The sequence below is a fragment of the Cajanus cajan genome, chromosome 11 (genome assembly GCF_000230855.2).
Source record: "Cajanus cajan strain Asha chromosome 11, NIPB_CcT2T_4, whole genome shotgun sequence".
Lineage (NCBI taxonomy): Eukaryota > Viridiplantae > Streptophyta > Magnoliopsida > Fabales > Fabaceae > Cajanus > Cajanus cajan.
In genome coordinates, this window is record NC_138527.1 from 30,108,908 (window position 1) to 30,128,197 (window position 19,290).

General features: G+C 31.9%; 2 protein-coding genes across 2 annotated transcripts; both read left to right on the forward strand.

Moving 5' to 3' along the window:
• Nucleotides 1-591: 591 nt before the first annotated feature.
• LOC109800862 (zinc finger MYND domain protein) lies at nt 592-5,400 on the forward strand. The gene is made up of 7 exons (XM_020361771.3): nt 592-1,180; nt 2,314-2,454; nt 2,555-2,920; nt 3,197-3,439; nt 3,950-4,042; nt 4,594-4,794; nt 4,876-5,400. Exons 1-7 carry the CDS (start codon nt 866-868, stop codon nt 5,086-5,088), a joined length of 1,572 nt encoding a protein of 523 aa, XP_020217360.1. The 5' UTR covers nt 592-865; the 3' UTR covers nt 5,089-5,400.
• A 5,946-nt stretch (nt 5,401-11,346) lies between these two features.
• MMP (matrix metalloproteinase) lies at nt 11,347-12,906 on the forward strand. Its single transcript, XM_083066941.1, has one exon. It carries the CDS (start codon nt 11,554-11,556, stop codon nt 12,682-12,684), a length of 1,131 nt encoding a protein of 376 aa, XP_082923067.1. The 5' UTR covers nt 11,347-11,553; the 3' UTR covers nt 12,685-12,906.
• Nucleotides 12,907-19,290: the final 6,384 nt, after the last annotated feature.

A 19,290-nucleotide genomic window follows, 5' to 3' on the forward strand; every position in this document is an offset into this window, starting at 1 on the left:
TTATATATATTTTTATTATCTATTATTTTTAATAATAATTCACTAAAACACGGAGTATTTTTTGTATGCTAGTATTTCATAATATAATTACCTTATTTTTTTTTTAAATAAATATACAAAGATATGAATACTGGAGTATATATATATATTTTTCCTTTCTAATTTTAAGAATAAAAATTATTTACTAAAAAATTTGTATATTTGGTGAACTTGTTTTAGTGATAAACTTTTTTTCTACACTAAGTATATATATATATATATAATCGTAACCAAATCTTTTGAGATTAAATTAGAAATTACTATATTATTTTCTTTGCTAACTTTTTTTTATTTTATATCTTTCTTTATCCACACAAACAGTTGTTAATTTTGAGTAGAAAGTTAAGTATTAAAATAATTAATTTTATACAAAAGTAATATTTTTAGAGAATTCAAATAAACAAGTTATCTTAAAGTTTGACAACTAATTTAACAGCATAGCATAATGATTATAGATGCTGTTGATTAAATGAGTAGGAATGTAACCGGTAACAAAAAAATAGATTTGCCCAATGCAAATGCAATGTACTCTGTTTCCGGTTGAACAAGGAAGGAGGAAAGTTATCAACACGTGGCTCGAATAGCAATCGAATCACGTTGAAGCTACTAGGAATATACCGAGACATATCTACTCAACTCAATTGTGAAGCATTTGCATGATCCCGTGCATTCCACGTGTGTTGGAAGCGTCCCCACCTGCACCGTAACCACCCGGAATAATTCCCTAACTACCACCACCACTCTCCGTCGTCGTCTCCATCATTACTTTACTCGCAATCCCTGAATGGACCAAATCCCCTAAACCCTCCCGATTCGAACCAAATTCATGTCTCCTTCTCCTCTTCTGGCGCTCTGGATTCTCTTTCTAGGGTTATCAATACCATCCCCTTCAACCCACGCGCTTAAGGTTCCGTTCAGAGTCAACGATGTTCTCCCCGTTCTCCCCCACGGAATCTCGTGGCCGGTCCTCAACAGTTTCCACAGCGCCGTCGATTTGCTCCCTTCCTTCGTCGGTTCCTTGACTCCCCACAACGCTTCCATTCAGTGGAGAGGCGCTTGCTTTTACGACAATGAAGCCGCGCTCGAGTTCACCGCCGCTTCCGACGCCCAAGGTTTGGGCGGCGCCGTGCTCCATCTCAAGGTATGCCTTGTTCCTGCTGCTTTTAGCTTGATTTGATCTTCGCGTGTTGTTGTGAGTGCAGTTAGTTGATGCTTTTGATTGGACTTGTTTGTGTTGATTGTCTTTGACTCTGTGGTGTTTGTGAATCGAGACTATCGTGTTGTCTTTCTGTGTGACAACGTGTTTGTGAGTGGAAATTTTGTTCCGGTTATGGCCCCAAGAAACCCCGGTGAGCTCCACTATGTGTGACCTCTCGAAACCACTGCATTGAGCTGAAGGATCAGAGGTTCATTTTCTATTGTTCGATCAAACAATAAAACAACATATTTATTCTCAAGCATCAAGTCTGAAAGGTGTGGACGCTTGCTTGGTCAGACAATCCTCAATTGGATTGGGCACTATTGTAATTGTTTTTATCTTTCTAAAAGACCTGAAAGCAATATTTGTTCTCTTTTTATTTCATGATGACTCACTGGCAGTATGATTCATGTTTTGTAAACAGATTCAGCTCTTTTACAATGAGCAAGAGGAAATTAAGTAATCTTGGTGTGTGTTTGGATATTAGGTCTGTCCAACTAAATCCACTGTCAATGTCAATCTGAAAATCACATTGTTTTTACGATGGTGCATTGCAAAGTGTTAAATCTATGTTTAAAACCAATCAAATGGGTTTCTAAATACACCATTAGTCATCAATGACAAAATTAATGGTTCATATTCCAACACTTGCATGATTTGTTATGGGCGCATAATATCAACTTCTGATATTTTCATCAATGGCTGATATTACTTTATCCTCTAAAAGACAGATTGGTAGTCACTAGACAGGGTACTAGTTAAGAGTAAGGTTCATTTGAATCCAATTATCAGGTGAACAGCTATCACTTTGTGGTTGTGTTTGTGATGAATTCTTAATAGTGTAACTGCTGGTACCTGAATGAATTTTGTGTAACTGTAAATTCGGAGCAACCATTTGTTTTCTTCTTTCTCTTTCTGGGTTTGATACTTGATATTGATAGGTTAGTATTTGGTACTATTAGGTATTGGGTGCAGCTCTTGGTTGGATTGCATAATGAGAAACTTATGTATATGTAGTTTGTTGTCCCCTTTTCCACCCTCTGTATAATATGATTTATAATATTGGCTTTTTACAGACAGCAGCTGCACACAGCTGGACCTGCATGGATCTGTATGTTTTTGCAACACCATATAGGATTACATGGGACTACTATTTCTCTGCACGAGAACATACTTTAAAGTTTGATTCGTGGGAAGAGCCTGCAGAGTTGGAATATGTAAATTTCTCTTTTTCTTTATGTAGTTTTCTGTTTTGTTTTAATCTTTTTAGTATTGAATCACAACTACAGAAAGGTAATATTCTCACTAAATTATCAGGTAAAGCAGCATGGGGTTTCTGTGTTTCTCATGCCATCGGGGATGCTGGGAACGCTGCTTTCTCTAATTGATGTTTTGCCTCTATTCTCTAACACTGCATGGGGTCAGAATGCTAACTTAGAATTCCTAAAGAAACACATGGGAGCTACATTTGAGAAACGCAGTCAGCCTTGGCGTGCTACTATTGATCCTGCAGATGTTCATTCTGGAGATTTTTTAGCTGTGTCTAAGATCCGTGGTAGGTGGGGAGGTTTTGAGACACTGGAAAAGTGGGTAACTGGTGCATTTGCTGGTCATACAGCAGTTTGCTTGAAGGATGAAATGGGAAATTTATGGGTTGGTGAATCTGGCCATGAGAATGAAAAGGTAAAAAATTTGGAGAATTTTACTGTGTCTGTATACAACACAACACACACAAATATATATTTATACACATTACAGACTTATCCATATTTATACACACAGACATATGTTTTCTAAAATTTTGCATAACGGCCATAACCTCATAACACCATCCTAGTGAGTAATGAATTTTGTAATTGATTTGTAGTTGCTGAGGGTAGTGACTAACCTCCATTCTGTTTTTATTGATTGTATTAACATAAAACAGGATTATGTTATGTTGATGGTATACCTTTGCAGGGTGAAGAAATCATAGTGGTAATTCCCTGGCATGAATGGTGGACATCAGCTCTTAAAGATGATTCCAACCCACAGATAGCCTTGCTTCCTCTGCATCCAGAGTTGCGTTCAAGATTCAACTCCACTGCAGCATGGGAGTATGCACGGAGCATGTCTGGCAAGCCATATGGTTATCATAATATGATATTCAGTTGGATTGACACAGTAGCTGACAACTATCCTCCACCTCTTGATGCTCACTTGGTATTCATCTTTTTGTTATTTGTATAAGATTAACATAAAAGCATGTGACTGGACCCATATATATTCAGAATATACTGCATTATGAGGAGGCTACTGTATTATTTTTTTGATGGGGCAATTCGAACTGATTACTAAGAAGCAAATTTGAATTATGACTGGGTTGATGGTAAGAAATATTAAGTACATAGGGCTTTCAGAAGCAACTTAAAGAGACATAGGATGGAAAGATGACGATGGGATGGGAGGAATATTTAGAATTAAAGGATTAGGTGATATTATTCTTTGCCGCTTTGGTGGTGATGTATATTTTTTCTTTTTGTTACAAGAAAAGGTTTGTGTGTTCTTTCCTACACTTCTGCAATGCTGAGCTACAAATCACAACCCTCCCTTTGCCCCTTGGTTCTCAAATTCAAAGGAAACATCTACTTTATAGTTTTTATCATATTAATATTGTAGGTTCTGGTTCTAAGAGCAGTCGAAGTCTGTTTCTGAATGACATGTTCCATGCAGGTAATTTCTGTCATGTCTATGTGGACAAGAATGCAGCCAGCTTATGCTGCAAACATGTGGAATGAAGCGCTGAATAAGCGGTTAGGGACTGAGGTATGTCTTGAATCTGGTTTATAATACAAATTCCCATTAATATGTTGTCCTTTAATTTCCTTTTCTTTATGTGGAATAATTCACAGTTAAAACAAGAAGTGGACGTCACATGTACTTTGAGTTGTAGGTTTCTAATGACCTCAAAGTGTTTCTGGTGCTATTCTGTACTTCTTGATATGTATGGAAAGACAAACTACAAAAGATTCAGGACATAAATTCTGTTTCACAATGCAAAATTGGTCCATGAGGACTTTGTGAAAAGCTTGACTCTGTTTCCATAAGGAAGTGATTTTGTCAAATGTGAATTTTTTTTTTACCTTTTTTAGTTCAGTTGGGCTTAAATTTTGAGTTTTTATATTTATGATATACACAGTATTCTCGATTTTATACAATTTTTTTTAATTTTTTTGCATTGTTTTTACCAAGCCCCAAATGATTAAATTGTTCTTCATTACAAATTCCATTGAATATATTTATCGGGTTTATTTTGGTTTATCATGTACTATTGATTTTTGTATTGTTATTGAGATCTAATCTGTTTGTGCTTTCAGGGTTTGGATTTGCATGACATTCTGGTTGAGACTGAGAAGCGTGGGATAGCTTTTGATCAATTACTTACCATTCCCGAACAAGATGAATGGGTATACAGTGATGGGAAATCAACAACATGTGTCGCCTTCATTCTTTCAATGTATAAAGCGGCTGGAATTTTTGGTCCCATTTCTAGCTCCATTCAAGTAACTGAATTCACTGTAAGCCAAGCTTCCTTAGTGATTAGATGAACCTCTGGGCGTTATAATTGCCTTTTCTTACGATTCTGTTGTTATTTGCAGATTCGTGATGCATACATGCTTAGGATTTTTGAGGATAACCAAACACGTCTACCAATATGGTGCAACAACGAGAATGATCGGCTTCCATTCTGCCAGATTCTTGGTGAATACAGGATGGAATTCCCTGGCTATAACACCTTGGATCCATATGCCAATATGAACGAGAACTGTCCTTCTCTTCCTCCAACTTACGATAGGCCATTAAAATGCTAGACCCGTCCATCCATCATTCTCGTTTTCTGATTTGCCTGTTATCCGCGACTCGAAGCACCAAATAGTTCGCTATTGTGGAATTGTCTATAAACCGAGGGAGAAAGTGCTGTATTGCATTTTCAAGTTGATTAAGGGACACTGTATATAAGAAATTTATATTGGTGGGTATGGTTTGATGTTATAGACTTAATGATCAATTGTAGGAGGATAATTTCCTGTGTAATGACGAACTATATTCTCCTACCCCATGCGTCAGGAAACATATCTATGAAGACCATTATAAATATCATGGCTTGAACTCATGGTTTAGAATTGGAGTTGTTTTTTTTTTTTTTTTCGAAATGAAATTTGATTATCACCTGTGATTTGGTAAAAGATAAAATAGCAAGATGTTTAGTAGATTTATGCCGCCTTGGGGATGATGCCTCAGTGACTACATAATGCTTTGACAACTAAATGAATTATGTGGCTTGGAAGGCATAAATAAAACTGCGTTAAGGTGTTGGTGTTTATACCTGGAATACGTCTTTCATTATATAGACAAGGGATTGTTGTTTTTTTATTTATTTTTTATTTTTTTAACTCGATGCTTTGAGATCCAAGTTACTTTCTGACTAGTTCACTTTGAGATCTAGGTTGTTGTTTGACTAATTCACTCTCAGATGATTTGTTTGCTCCTAGACATGCCCACTCTTCAGTTAGCTTATGATCAACTCGTTACTTCTTTCAGTTTGCTTTTGAATTTGAAGACTTCATCTACTTGGAGTGCCACCCCCTCTCCTAAATTTTGCTCATACACCAAAAAAAATAGTCAGCCGGGGTTGGGTTTTGAATAAGGTTATTTCTGTATTCAAGATCAAGAACGTTACCTGGAAAGAACAAGAGAAAGAAGAAAAAATTTCTAAACAATGGTTCTCATTTCCTTCTCATTGTATTACATGACCTTACACAAGGAAAGGCTAACAGAAACATAAATGAAGGAATCTAATAACGAACGAATTCCAATGGGCATCATTTGGGCCTTGTGCTAAGATCAGCGGGTCCATCCTCCTTAAGTCCAACATTAACATTTGAATGAAAGAAAGAAACGTGTAGCAGCAACTGAGAGGGAATTAGAAGAGAGAAGATGGACATAATACAATGGACAGTTGGTAGAAAAAGGTTAGAAGGAATAGGAATCGTAGAGCAAGAAGAGAGAAAAAGTATATTGAGGGGCCATTTTGGGTGGCTAGCCTGAGCGAGAATGCGTCTTCCTCAGGAAAAGGGTTTATTCAGTCTGATTTAGTTCATCATATGCTATATATCCGATTTCCTATTCATTTTGGTTGGGTCCTATCACAACCTATCATTCCCTGTCGATGGAGAAACACCTTGTCCTTAAGGCGATCTTTTGTAGAAAGAGAAGCCAATCTCCCCACGTTGTGTCCTCAGGCTCAGCTGATAAACTAGTCCATTCAACGAGGACCAAATGCCTTGGGGGTGCAGAAGTCAACTTTAAAAATAGAATGCTAAAAAAATACAAAAATTTGTTAATGCAAATAACATATCACTAAATAACATTAAAATTTAACGATTAACAAAAATTAAATTAACTATAAAATTAAAATCTCGTAGATTTAACAAGAAATTAAATATGTCTATTTTAAAATAAAAAGATTAAAATTAAAAATTGATAAAAATAAAAAGATAAAATGTGAAATTTATCTTGCATACTTTTTCTTAACATTGTATATAAATATAAATAAGATGAGCATTCTCTTACTTAATTTGATCTTTTATTAGGATAAGAAACAGAAAAAATGTCATGGTTAATTACGGGTATAATGATAAATAAGGAAAATAATGTATTACAATGGAACATTCCTATTCCTATTTCTTGACGGACGTTTGAAACGATGGCTGCAGCCAAAAGTTAAAGAAAACAACTTTGAAATTGTTGGCCACTTCAATGCCGACGTGTCTGTATATATATTTGTGAATGTGATGACGACGTACATGATTCCGCACCAGTAACGCCATCTTTGGGCTTTAGCAATTCATACCAATTGAGTTTTCTGTATAAAATCAATGTAAAATGGAATATACTTCAAAAACATAAATTATTATTATTATTATTCAAAAACAATTACTTTATAATTAATGACAAGATGTCATTGAAATTTGTAAAATGAAAAAACGAGTATGATATCTTTCATATAATTATTTTGATTTTACGTCGTTTAGGCCCAATTTTTCCCCCAATGATTAATGTTTAAACTTAATTATATAATTGCGAGCAGAATTAGTATTGGACCTAGCAGCAGACAAAAAATAAAAAAAACTACTATCTCCTGTCCTAACATACGACATATATCATCAACATAAGAAAAAGTCATTAAATTGATTATTTTTAATTAATTTTATCATAAATTTTAATTTTATTAAAAAAATACTCTTTATTTTATATACTTATTATATTTAATGTTATTTATAAATGAAAAGATAAAAATAAAATTAACAATTAATTAAAGATATAAAAGAAATTAACAATTAATTAAAGATATAAAAGAAATTTATAAAATGCAAATTAATGATTGTCGTTTATAATTAAAATAAGAGATAATAATATACATAGTCATAAATTTTTATTATTTTTCAATGTTTAAACGTAATAATTTAATTTAAATATACTTTAAACGTAAAACAAATTTATGCCTTTATCTAATGATATACATCATTTAATGACTTTATACCTCAAATATAAATGTAATCAAATTTGTTTTAATACCAAGGTTTTTTTTTCTTTTCATGGATATAGATCACATAATATTCCAAAATTAACAATCATAGATTAATATGTATTTATGAAGCGTAACTTTTATTAAAAATAGAGTCAAGATTTTTAGTCAGGAAAGCTAAATAAGAAAAATTATACAATTTTTAAATATATAATATTGATAATTATTTTTAAATGAAAAAATTATGAGTTTATAATAAAAATTTATAGTTTTATTAACTATAGTTTTCACATAAAAAACTTATTTATTATATTCTAAAAGTTTATGCTTAAATTCACTTATAGTCTTATAATTTCATTGTGTAATTTTGATTTCCAAATTTTTTTATTATCGCAAATTCTTATACTTTTTAAAATTAAACACTATTGATTCAAATCATTATAAATTCGAAAGAAATGTTGTATAGAACAATAGTCATTGTCTTATAAGTATAATAGTGTATGGACTTAATTATGCCCTTGAAACTAGAATCACATTGAACTCATACAAATGCAAGAAAAAAGAAGAAGAAAAGGGAGAGGAAAGATTACTTATAATAGTAGTAAGCTTATCCATTAATAAATATTAATAGTAAATAATTTTTCTCAAATTAATATAAATAAATGGAAATCGAATAAAGTGATTTGATTGTTAATGCAACAATTTATAGTCTTTAAAATAATAATAGATTATTTAAGAAAATACTATTAAAAATAAAGTTAATAATATTTAAATATTTTTAAATAACAAAAGTATATAATTATACTTATAATAAATATTATAAAAGGAAAATAATACATAAAGAGAAATTAAAAAAATTATCTTCACAATAAATTAATACTATACAAAGAAATAAAATATTTTATAAAAATATATCACTTGAATACTATTTTTTTTACCATCAGATTCTAAATAAAAAAATCTTAATATTAAAACATTATATATATATATATACATATATATTAAAATTTCAAAAATTATAAAAAGTCAAGGCCTCACTCCTTTGATATATTTGTTTCTGATTTTCATTAATTAAACATTATTTTAATAAACACGAGAGTTGAACTTGGGAGTATTGGATTAACTTCTTCATGTCCTGAGATGAAAATTTTACAATTAATGAATTAAGAGATTGGTTAGATTCAGGATAACATAAGATAAAACTTTGGAAGATGTTTTTGAAAAAGATGATTAGAAAAACGATTAAAAGAAAATCAAGGGAAATGTATAACATTAAGTTCGTTTTTTATCTACATTATAATTTTATTTATTTATTTTTAATTTTTTGCATTTTTCTTATTCAATTTGATATACCTACAATGTCATACATATCTCGCGATCAAAAGCTCTAAATTATTTTACATAATATGCTTGAATTCAAAAATTTTCAAAATTTAAATCTAATTCAATTTTGATGTTAAACATGAACAGATTATAACATGTAGCTTTCAAAGTTTTGATACCAATTAAAGAAAGAAAAAAATATAACATACGATATAATCATATAGATATAGTATTATATTAAGATTAACATCCTCTATCACGAATTAAAAAACATCAAAATTATGTAAATTACAATGAAGAAGGGTTTATTTTTATTCAAACCTCATTAAATTTTCTTTCAATCCCTCAACATCATCAAAGAAAAAGGAGACACTCTTCTACAAATTAATCCACTAAGTCATGCTTCGTTAATCATGGTTCAACTTCAACCATAAAATCCTGAACTAATATCTTCTTTAATTCAATGACTGCTCGATTTTAAAACTATTGTTACAAAGTCAGAAGTTTACATTGACGTGTAAAAAAAAATCACATATATCACTTGCTTCTTGACTGACGTTGGTAAAATTAAAGCGCCTTAAACCACATAAGAACCTTCAGAGATTGGTCTTGCGGGGCTGCCTCATCATTATTGTTTTCTTTGTTGTTTTTTTGACACCAAGTTTTCTTTGTTGTTATGAGCTACTGTTGTCGTATTATGTAAATCCATATATTTTCTTCCATTTACTTAAAGGTGAAGATAATTACTAACATTACTAGAACAAGTGAAATTAAGTTTGGGTTTAAGGTTTTATATTTTTATGAACGAAAAAAATTTGAGAGAAAAGATTCTATTAAAAATATTTTTTTATCAATTAAGATTAATTATTGACAAATTAAGTCATATACTTTGCATGCATAAAACAAAAATGAAAGATGAAGTCTATATTGAATATTGAAAATTAAATTAAAACAGAGACCATGCATCAAATATAATACTCATGAAAAGAAAAGTGTTCACCTATATCTTCTAGAGACAGGACTATAAGTAGAATTATTAAATCAACCAACTACATAGGTCATTATTGAATTAAATTGCACTAAGTTTAGCCCGACTATTCAAGTTAAATTTCATCCGAAATAACTTGTTATTATTTTTACCTCCAATAAAGTTAGGTTTGTTAATTAATTGTAAAAATCTATTAAAATTATTTCAAAATTAAAAAATCTTCATTTTTAGCTTTTAAAAAAAAAAAAAAATTTGTAAGAAAGTAACAGTATGATGCGGGCACCAAACTCGTTTTAGTTTGATTTGAATGCCTGCTGTGGCAAAGTAAAATAACACTTCTCTGACATTTGTTGGTGTCCAAATTGAACCGTATAATTCTAAGTTCTAAGGGAATATGTCAAAGTCAAACAACGCCCTCCTCATTTTCATCATTCAATATAGATTCTAGACATCAGACATCACGTTGGTTCCTCCATGTATTAAACTACATTATTTATTATTTATTATTATTATTTATTTTTTAATTTTATAACACAACTAATATAACCTGTACCGGGAGGACCCTATCGGTCACGTTGACCAACATGTGCCGTTCCGTCAGACATCCATGCGAACTGGACCATACCCAAGGCTGACGTTAGCATCGGCCCGGCTGAAGGCCGATGCAAACAGCATGATGCATCCCCGCATCTTACATATCGGCTCGGCCCAATGCCGATCCGATAAGATACCAAGTAAACGTTTACCGGCCCGGTTAACAGTCGAAGACACGCAACCTCCCAAGCATTAGCCTGTCGGCTCGGCAATGTGCCGATAGGTTAAACGGGTTATAGTACAAATCATAGTTAACAAGGACAAGTGCCTAATTAAGACATGATTAGCTGATTAGCATCGTATTACCTAATTTGGTAAAGATTAGAATAGGCCCACCACGTTCAGGCCCATGTCAGGTATTATAAATAGGTCACACGTAACGAGGTACGTCACTGTTCATTAATTATCCTAGAATATCGTGCTTGTCCTGACTTGAGCGTCGGAGTGCCTTTTGCAGGTACCTCCCCTCTCTGAAAAATCCGTTTGAAGTATCCGTTCGGCCCTTCTTACCAAGAAGACTACGAGTGTACTCTCGAGCAGGTACATAACTAATCCCACATTTCTTGTCTTCAACGAACAACACAAGCCAACGTCGACGTTTCCAATGGTGGCTTCTTCCAGGTGCTTACCATTCCGCGGGAAGAGAATCTTTCATTCACACGACACAGAACTTTTCAACGCATGCATAATGCATTCATCATCATCATCAAACACTTCGCTCAGCGAATACTTCAAGGCTCACACTACACCATATATATGCATCTTACTAAGTCCCTTGCTTATTCTTCTTCTTCATAATTTATCCCATTATTTCCATTGTTTTTTTCATTAACCAAACAAAACATGATGAACTCTCACCAACACCAACGTTGTCTTCTCTTCTCTATTGCAACGTTAATAGTATTTTCGACCACAACATTACGAGTCTCGGCGCGTTTATTCCCCAACGTGTCCTCAATCCCAAAGACGCTGCCGAACCACGCGCCACGGAACGCGTGGGACGCGTATCGCAACTTCACCGGATGCCAACGTGGCAAAACCTACGACGGCCTCTCGAACCTAAAAAACTACTTCCACTACTTCGGGTACATCGCCCACGCGCCGCCGTCGAACTTCACCGACGACTTCGACGACGCGCTGGAGTCCGCCATCCGCGAGTACCAAAAGAACTTCAACCTGAACGTCACCGGCGAGCTGGACGACGCCACCATGAAGCAAATCGTCCTCCCCCGCTGCGGCGTCGCCGACATCATCAACGGCACCAGCACGATGAACTCCGGCAAGTCAAAGTCAAACACGACAAAGTTCCACACGGTGGCGCACTACTCCTTCTTCGAGGGCAAGCCGCGGTGGCCCGAGGGGACGGAGGAGCTCACGTACGCTTTCGACCCTAACAACGGCTTAAGCGAAACCGTCAAGAGCGTGTTCGCGAGCGCGTTTGGGCGGTGGTCGGAAGTGACGACGATCTCGTTCAGCGAAACGGCGTCGTACGAGAGTGCGGACATTAAAATAGGGTTCTACAGTGGGGACCACGGGGACGGTGAACCGTTCGACGGCGTGTTGGGGACGCTGGCGCACGCTTTCTCGCCGACGAACGGGATGTTCCACCTGGACGAGGCGGAGGACTGGGTGGCGAGCGGCGACGTGACGGAGGCGTCGGTGTCGAACGCGGTGGACCTGGAGAGCGTGGCGGTGCACGAGATAGGGCACTTGCTAGGGCTAGGGCACTCGTCGGTGGAAGAGGCTATTATGTACCCTACGATATCGGCAAAGACAAAGAAGGTGGAGTTGAACGAAGATGATGTGTTGGGGATTCAGGAGCTGTATGGTTCCAACCCTAACTACACTGGGATTCCTTCTACCTCTTCGCGCGAGACTGATTCCAGTGACGCTCTTCGCCGCCTGGGCTCCACGTGCGGGCCCATGTTTTCGCTTTTCTTTTTCTTGTTCGTTGCATTTGGGTCGCACGTGTAAGTTTTTGAGGTTCGGTGTTCTCTGTTTTCTGGTTTGTTAGGTAGGGTAGGTTTGTACAGAGGAGTGAGGGTTTGATACGCGCGGACATACGGATACGGATACGTGTATTATTTGTTTGTATAGGGTTTCGTATACTTTGTACCATCATACATTGTTGCCATTCTTTTTGTCATAGCTTATTCAATTCTTTTTTTTATTTCAAATAAAGGAAGCTTTCTTACACGTCTGCCGTTACTTATGCAGGTTTTATTAGGTCATCGCTAATTAATATATAGTTTTTATAAAGAGTTTTTGGAAAGAGAATTTATTCTTTTTTATTATTTTTATTTTTATTTTATATTCTTGGTGTATATTGATTTGGTTTCCATGCGTAAAACTAAATTTTATTTAAGAATTCAAAAAAATTGAGTTCTTGTAGGATAAAAGAAATAAAGTTGATCCATCGTAAAATTCACATAAAATGAATTAACTAGAAAACTTAATTTACATTCATAATTAATACTTGCTTGTAGTTTATTGATTTTTTTGGTTTTATATTTATATTTTTAAATTATCCATAAAGTGATAATATTTCGTATCAATATGATAGCAGCTGGTAAAAGGTACAAAGGGTGTACCTTAACCCTTTTACAAATGATAGGAAACATGGTAGCAGTATATCTATGATAATTCGACAAGACACTACTAGCCTGACACATTATTGTAGCCCTCAAATAAGCATGTATATGTCAGTACTAATTTTTGACAAAACAACAAAGACTAAATTTTTTGCCACTTCTCTTCCATTATGCAGCAACGAGACACAACAAGTTGACACTAATTAATTTATCGAGTTTTGGCCCCCCTTTAACATGTAACAATAGTATTGGAGTGACATAACAACTAACCTCACTCCCTTGAAATCGTTTATGATAATAGTAGCTATGACCCAAGAAAATAGGGTGCCCCTTAACCTCAAGTCTCCAACATAGTTACCTGTTGCATTAGTCCTAAATACATTGTCCAGGGTTGATACTCCATTGTGAGAAAGTGTACTTGAAAGATTTGTACAATATATTCAACCAAGACCAAGCAAAGAAAAGAACCTCTTTATTCAATTTATCAATATTTAAATTTTCCCCATCAAAGACACATGAGTTTCTATGTCTCCATAGACACCATGATGTAACACTCCAAATTACCCTCCATTTTTTACCTCAAAGTTAGACTGTAGCAATGCCGGTATGAAACAAAAGGTGATGGAATCATGCCTAGGAAGGCAAGAGGTGACATATTGAAGGAGCCAAGAGGAGTTGGCTAGACATGAAGGTTTGGGCCAGTCAGGGCCCAATGGGCCTGATGGGCCTGGGAAGGCCCAAGTTGAACTTTTCATGGGCCATATTTTGTTATAGCTATTTTCATATATTTTGTATACATCATGTTAGTATAGGTATCATATATTTTGGTCTTGTATTTTGGACCACATAGAGTAGCATTTTAGGTTTTAGGCTAGTTGGGCCTAGTTTTGGGCTTCATGGGCCTTTGGGCTTTTGGTACCCAATATTGGGCTCATTTTCATTCTTGTAATTTTTCCTTTCTATTGTAATTGTTTGACCAATGTAATTAGGTCATTAGAATAGGAAAATACAAGGAATACTAAAGTATGCTAATTAGGTTAAATTATGTTTAATTTGGAAGTCATTTAAGTTACATTTGAGTCACATGTTTAGCACCATGGGTGGCTGAACATGTGCCACTCAAATTAACCCTAAATGACTCTCAAATCACACCTAAATGCACCTTGGTACCTAAATTTTCGGACTTACACATGTGCACCAAAGTTTGAATTCAAAATTCAAATTTGAATTCAAACTTTAGGCGCCATTTTGTGAGGCTTTAGTTTAGGCACCTATGGGTCACAATTCCGTGCATACTTAAGCCATTCTTTCACCTTTTGTATTCACTTTGAACCTTATATGAAATTTGAGAGCTAAGAGCCGAATTTCCTTTTCAAAGTCTTCTTGAGATATCACCTCAAAAACCTAGGGAGTTCATCTTCTTCCTTCTCTTTGAAGTGAGTCTTTCATTGATCTTTGAGCTTGGATGCTTCCATCCAAGGCTTGAGCCTTCATCCATCCGTGTTCCTTCTTCATTCAAGCTCCATTTCATTCGGTGTTATCTCCTTAAAGAGGATCCGTGGCTAGGAGGAGCTAAGGAGAAGAACATTCATCACTTCTCCCTACTTTTTCCATCAAAAGGGTTGCTCAATAAGATGTGGTAAGGGAGCAGGACAATCAATCCACCTCAGCCATTGTTTCCAAATAGCATCAGCTAATGGGCATGAGCATGTAATGTGGGGAGTAGATTCAACCTCGCTTTTGCATAATGCACACAACAACTCTTGTGATCCCAAAATAAATAATAATATCTCTGCTGACCAATAACAATATCTCTACATATCATGTATCCCAAAATCAAGGATTACATTATCAAGAATAATATATCTGTAAAAATATTTCTTTAAATCATGCAACATCATCTCTAAATCTAGAAATAAGATCAATCCCTTACATATGAGAAACACTAGACATATTACTCTAATCCTAAACTCATTCTTAATCTAAAATTTTCTCTAACATAAGTGTCGAAGTATCTTTGCAAGTACTTCTACTATCACAGATACTAGAGTAATCAGGACATCATCCTGTTGTTGAAGCACTTGTAAATTATAACAAGAACAATCAATATTTATTTCTTTGATAATCATTAAAAAATTGTCAATATACAAAAAAAAAAGAATTTACCAAAATAAATAATAATAAAACATCCTGACACTAAATACATCTCTATATTATAATATGTCATTCATAAGAAGAAGAAAAAAAGTCCACACAAGACATGTACGAAAAATAAATAAAATGTTTTCTATGTTCTAATTCTTTTGATTTTTTTATATTATTGTATATTTTTTATATTTATTTATTTTTCTGGAATATACCAGCCCAAACAATTCACAACCTATATATTTAATTAAAATAACTATTTCAAACTAGAGTATTTTTATGCCATATTCTTTAATAGTATTTTTAGCTATTTTTTTAATGGAACATTTTTCAAAATTTTCAATAACTTCTTTGATTATATATCCTATTATTCACTAAAATATATATAATTTTCATTTTTTTCTAAATAGAATTTAATATTATTTTATAAAAAGAATACCACTTTTTGGTGTCCACAATTTATTTTTTCAATTTTATCCTTTAGTTAACTAAAAAAAATAACTATACATGACTTAAAAGAGCTACTCATTAATTAACTATTAAAAAAATGGCTATTCTCTTGAAGGCATAAAGTACTTTTCATCTTATTAGTTATCAATAATAATCTTCTTTATATTCCTCTTTATCAATAAAAACAATAGTGTTTCTAGAAAATTTTCTTAACTTTTATCTCTTTTAATTTATGATTCTCATTTTTATTTATCATTTGAATTTCAATATTTATAAATTTATGTATTATGATATAAATTTTTTTGTCAATGAACATTGTTTTAATTTTATTAATCATAAAATTAAAATATAAATTATGCAAAATTAAAAAATATTTATTGATTATGATTATAATTTTAATATAATTTTTTATTGTCTAAAATAAAAACAATCCACAAATTAAAATACTCATTTAAGTATTAAATCCATATAATAACTCAAAGCAAATACCCCCAGAAAACATGGAAAATTGTTGTAAAATCCAGATGTATAGATAGCCCGACTTGTTATGCCCAAACCAAATTTAACAGGCCGCGCAATTTTGTATTACAGTCAGACGGCCCAAAGTTTAGATGGACTAAATAATATATATTAGGGTTAGACAGTTAACTCAAATTATTAAGGCATTCAACCCGAATTAGGCTAAGAACCAGACCCATAAATAATCAACTAACCTGAATTAGAGTAAACTAATTAAAATCAACTCAATATCGTTAAGATAAAATAAGAAGGAATGGTAAGGGAACATATATAAGGGTGGAAATATAAAGGATGCCCAACATGAATTTATGTGCTAACTTTCATACATAAAGTCTAAGTCAGACTATTTTTTTGAAATCAATGACCATCTCCATAATATTCCAACGTTTTTTTAAAGTATACATTTTATCATAACTAAAAGATATTGGGACTCGGACATTATAATTACTAGCATTTTTATCTATACAATGGACAAATAAAATTTTATTATATATAATTAAAATTTAAAATAAATTATGTATGTAAATAAATATTATTTAAATAAATAAATTGTATTTAAAATTTGAGTAAGTAGATATTTTTAAATATATAAATTATATTTCATGATAAATAATTTATATTGCAACGAATATTATTTTTGTTTAATGATAATTTATTTTAAAAATATTAAAAAATTTAATTTATTAATAAATATGATAAATAAAGATTGAATTAGATATGAAGTTGAAAGAATTTTTGAAAACTCTCTCATTGAAGAAGACCTCTTAAACACTCTCATATGAAATAGTCATTTGTGTTTTATATATAAGGGTTAATTTTTGTATTTTTTTCATATGTAATCTTTTATTAATTTTCTAAAAGTTAGGAATGATTAGATAGGATAAAATATTAAACAATGACCATGAAACATTGATTTTTTAACTATGCAACTGCATAGACCTTCTTCTTTTTCTAAACCTTCTTCTTCTTCATCTATGTTATTAATTATGCAAACACCTCATGATAGATGAAAATTAAAGAACTAGATACTAGGTTAACTCTAAGAAAGGTATTCCATTCATAATCTATCAGTACATATTTCCTCCCTCTCTATAAAGAAAATAAAGATACAAATGGATCTAAGTTGTACAAGTATAAGGACCAGAGAATTATTGAATTAAAATAACATAAGAAAATTGGGTAGCTAATATTTGGACTGACTTAAACATAGTTGTCCATCTACTTTGATGTCTTAGTGTTACGTTTGGATTTCTGGTATAGGCCTGACCCTGTATCACCTTATTTTGAACGCAAATGAGGAAGAGAGAAACATTCGAAAAAAAAAAAAAGAAAGAAGAAGAAAACCGAGTAAGTTTCTTGTTTTGAAAAGGAAAAGAGGGTAAATTAGATCATCTTGTTTTTCTATCTCTTGAAAAAAAAAAAAAGTACTCAAAGAATAGAGAGAGGAAGACCGGTCATAGAAAAATGAAGGAAAAAAATAGAGGGAGAAATAAGTGTATATGAATTACTGAAAACTTTAAATAAATATATCAAAAAAAATAAAAGTATGAGTAAATAGGCATTTTAGACATTAAAAATGAAAAAGGTAATGACATTAGTTTTTGAAATTATAAAAATAGTAATTAAATATTTAAATTTAATTACTTATTATCATTTTAGTCAACATATATATATATATATAATTTAAATATACTTTAAACTTAAAAAAAATTTATGCCTTTATCTAATGATATACATCATTTAATGACTTTATACCTCAAATATAAATGTAATCAAATTTGTTTTAATACCAAGGTTTTTTTTTCTTTTTATGGATATAAATCACATAATATTTCAAAATTAACAATCATAGATTAATATGTATTTATGAAGCGTAATTTTTATTAAAAATAGAGACAAGATTTTTAGTCAGGAAAGCCAAATAAGAAAAATTATACAATTTTTAAATATATAATATTGATAATTATTTTTAAATGAAAAAATTATGAGTTTATAATAAAAATTTATAGTTTTATTAACTATAGTTTTCACATAAAAAACTTATTTATTATATTCTAAAAGTTTATGCTTAAATTCACTTATAGTCTTATAATTTCATTGTGTAATTTTGATTTCCAAATTTTTTTATTATCGCAAATTCTTATACTTTTTAAAATTAAACACTATTGATTCAAATCATTATAAATTCGAAAGAAATGTTGTATAAGAACAATAGTCATTGTCTTAAAAGTATAATAGTGTATGGACTTAATTATGCCCTTGAAGCTAGAATCACATTGGACTCATACAAATGCAAGAAAAAAGAAGAAGAAAAGGGAGAGGAAAGATTACTTATAATAGTAGTAAGCTTATCCATTAATAAATATTAATAGTAAATAATTTTTCTCAAATTAATATAAATAAATGGAAGTCGAATAAAGTGATTTGATTGTTAATGCAACAATTTATAGTCTTTAAAATAATAATAGATTATTTAAGAAAATACTATTAAAAATAAAGTTAATAATATTTAAATATTTTTAAATAACAAAAGTATATAATTATACTTATAATAAATATTATAAAAGGAAAATAATACATAAAGAGAAATTAAAAAAATTATCTTCACAATAAATTAATACTATACAAAGAAATAAAATATTTTATAAAAATATATCACTTGAATACTATTTTTTTTACCATCGGATTCTAAATAAAAAAAACTTAATATTAAAACATTATATATATATATATACATATATATTAAAATTTCAAAAATTATAAAAAGTCAAGGCCTCACTCCTTTGATATATTTGTTTCTGGTTTTCATTAATTAAACATTATTTTAATAAACACGAGAGTTGAACTTGGGAGCATTGGATTAACTTCTTCATGT

Bases quoted from the DNA above. Each gene is read 5' to 3' on its own strand.
- LOC109800862 (XM_020361771.3), top strand. From the start codon at position 866: ATGTCTCCTTCTCCTCTTCTGGCGCTCTGGATTCTCTTTCTAGGGTTA. The intron at 2,455-2,554 runs GTAAATTTCTCT...CTAAATTATCAG, and splicing joins AGCCTGCAGAGTTGGAATAT to GTAAAGCAGCATGGGGTTTC. The intron at 4,043-4,593 runs GTATGTCTTGAA...TTGTGCTTTCAG, and splicing joins ATAAGCGGTTAGGGACTGAG to GGTTTGGATTTGCATGACAT.
- MMP (XM_083066941.1), top strand. From the start codon at position 11,554: ATGATGAACTCTCACCAACACCAACGTTGTCTTCTCTTCTCTATTGCA.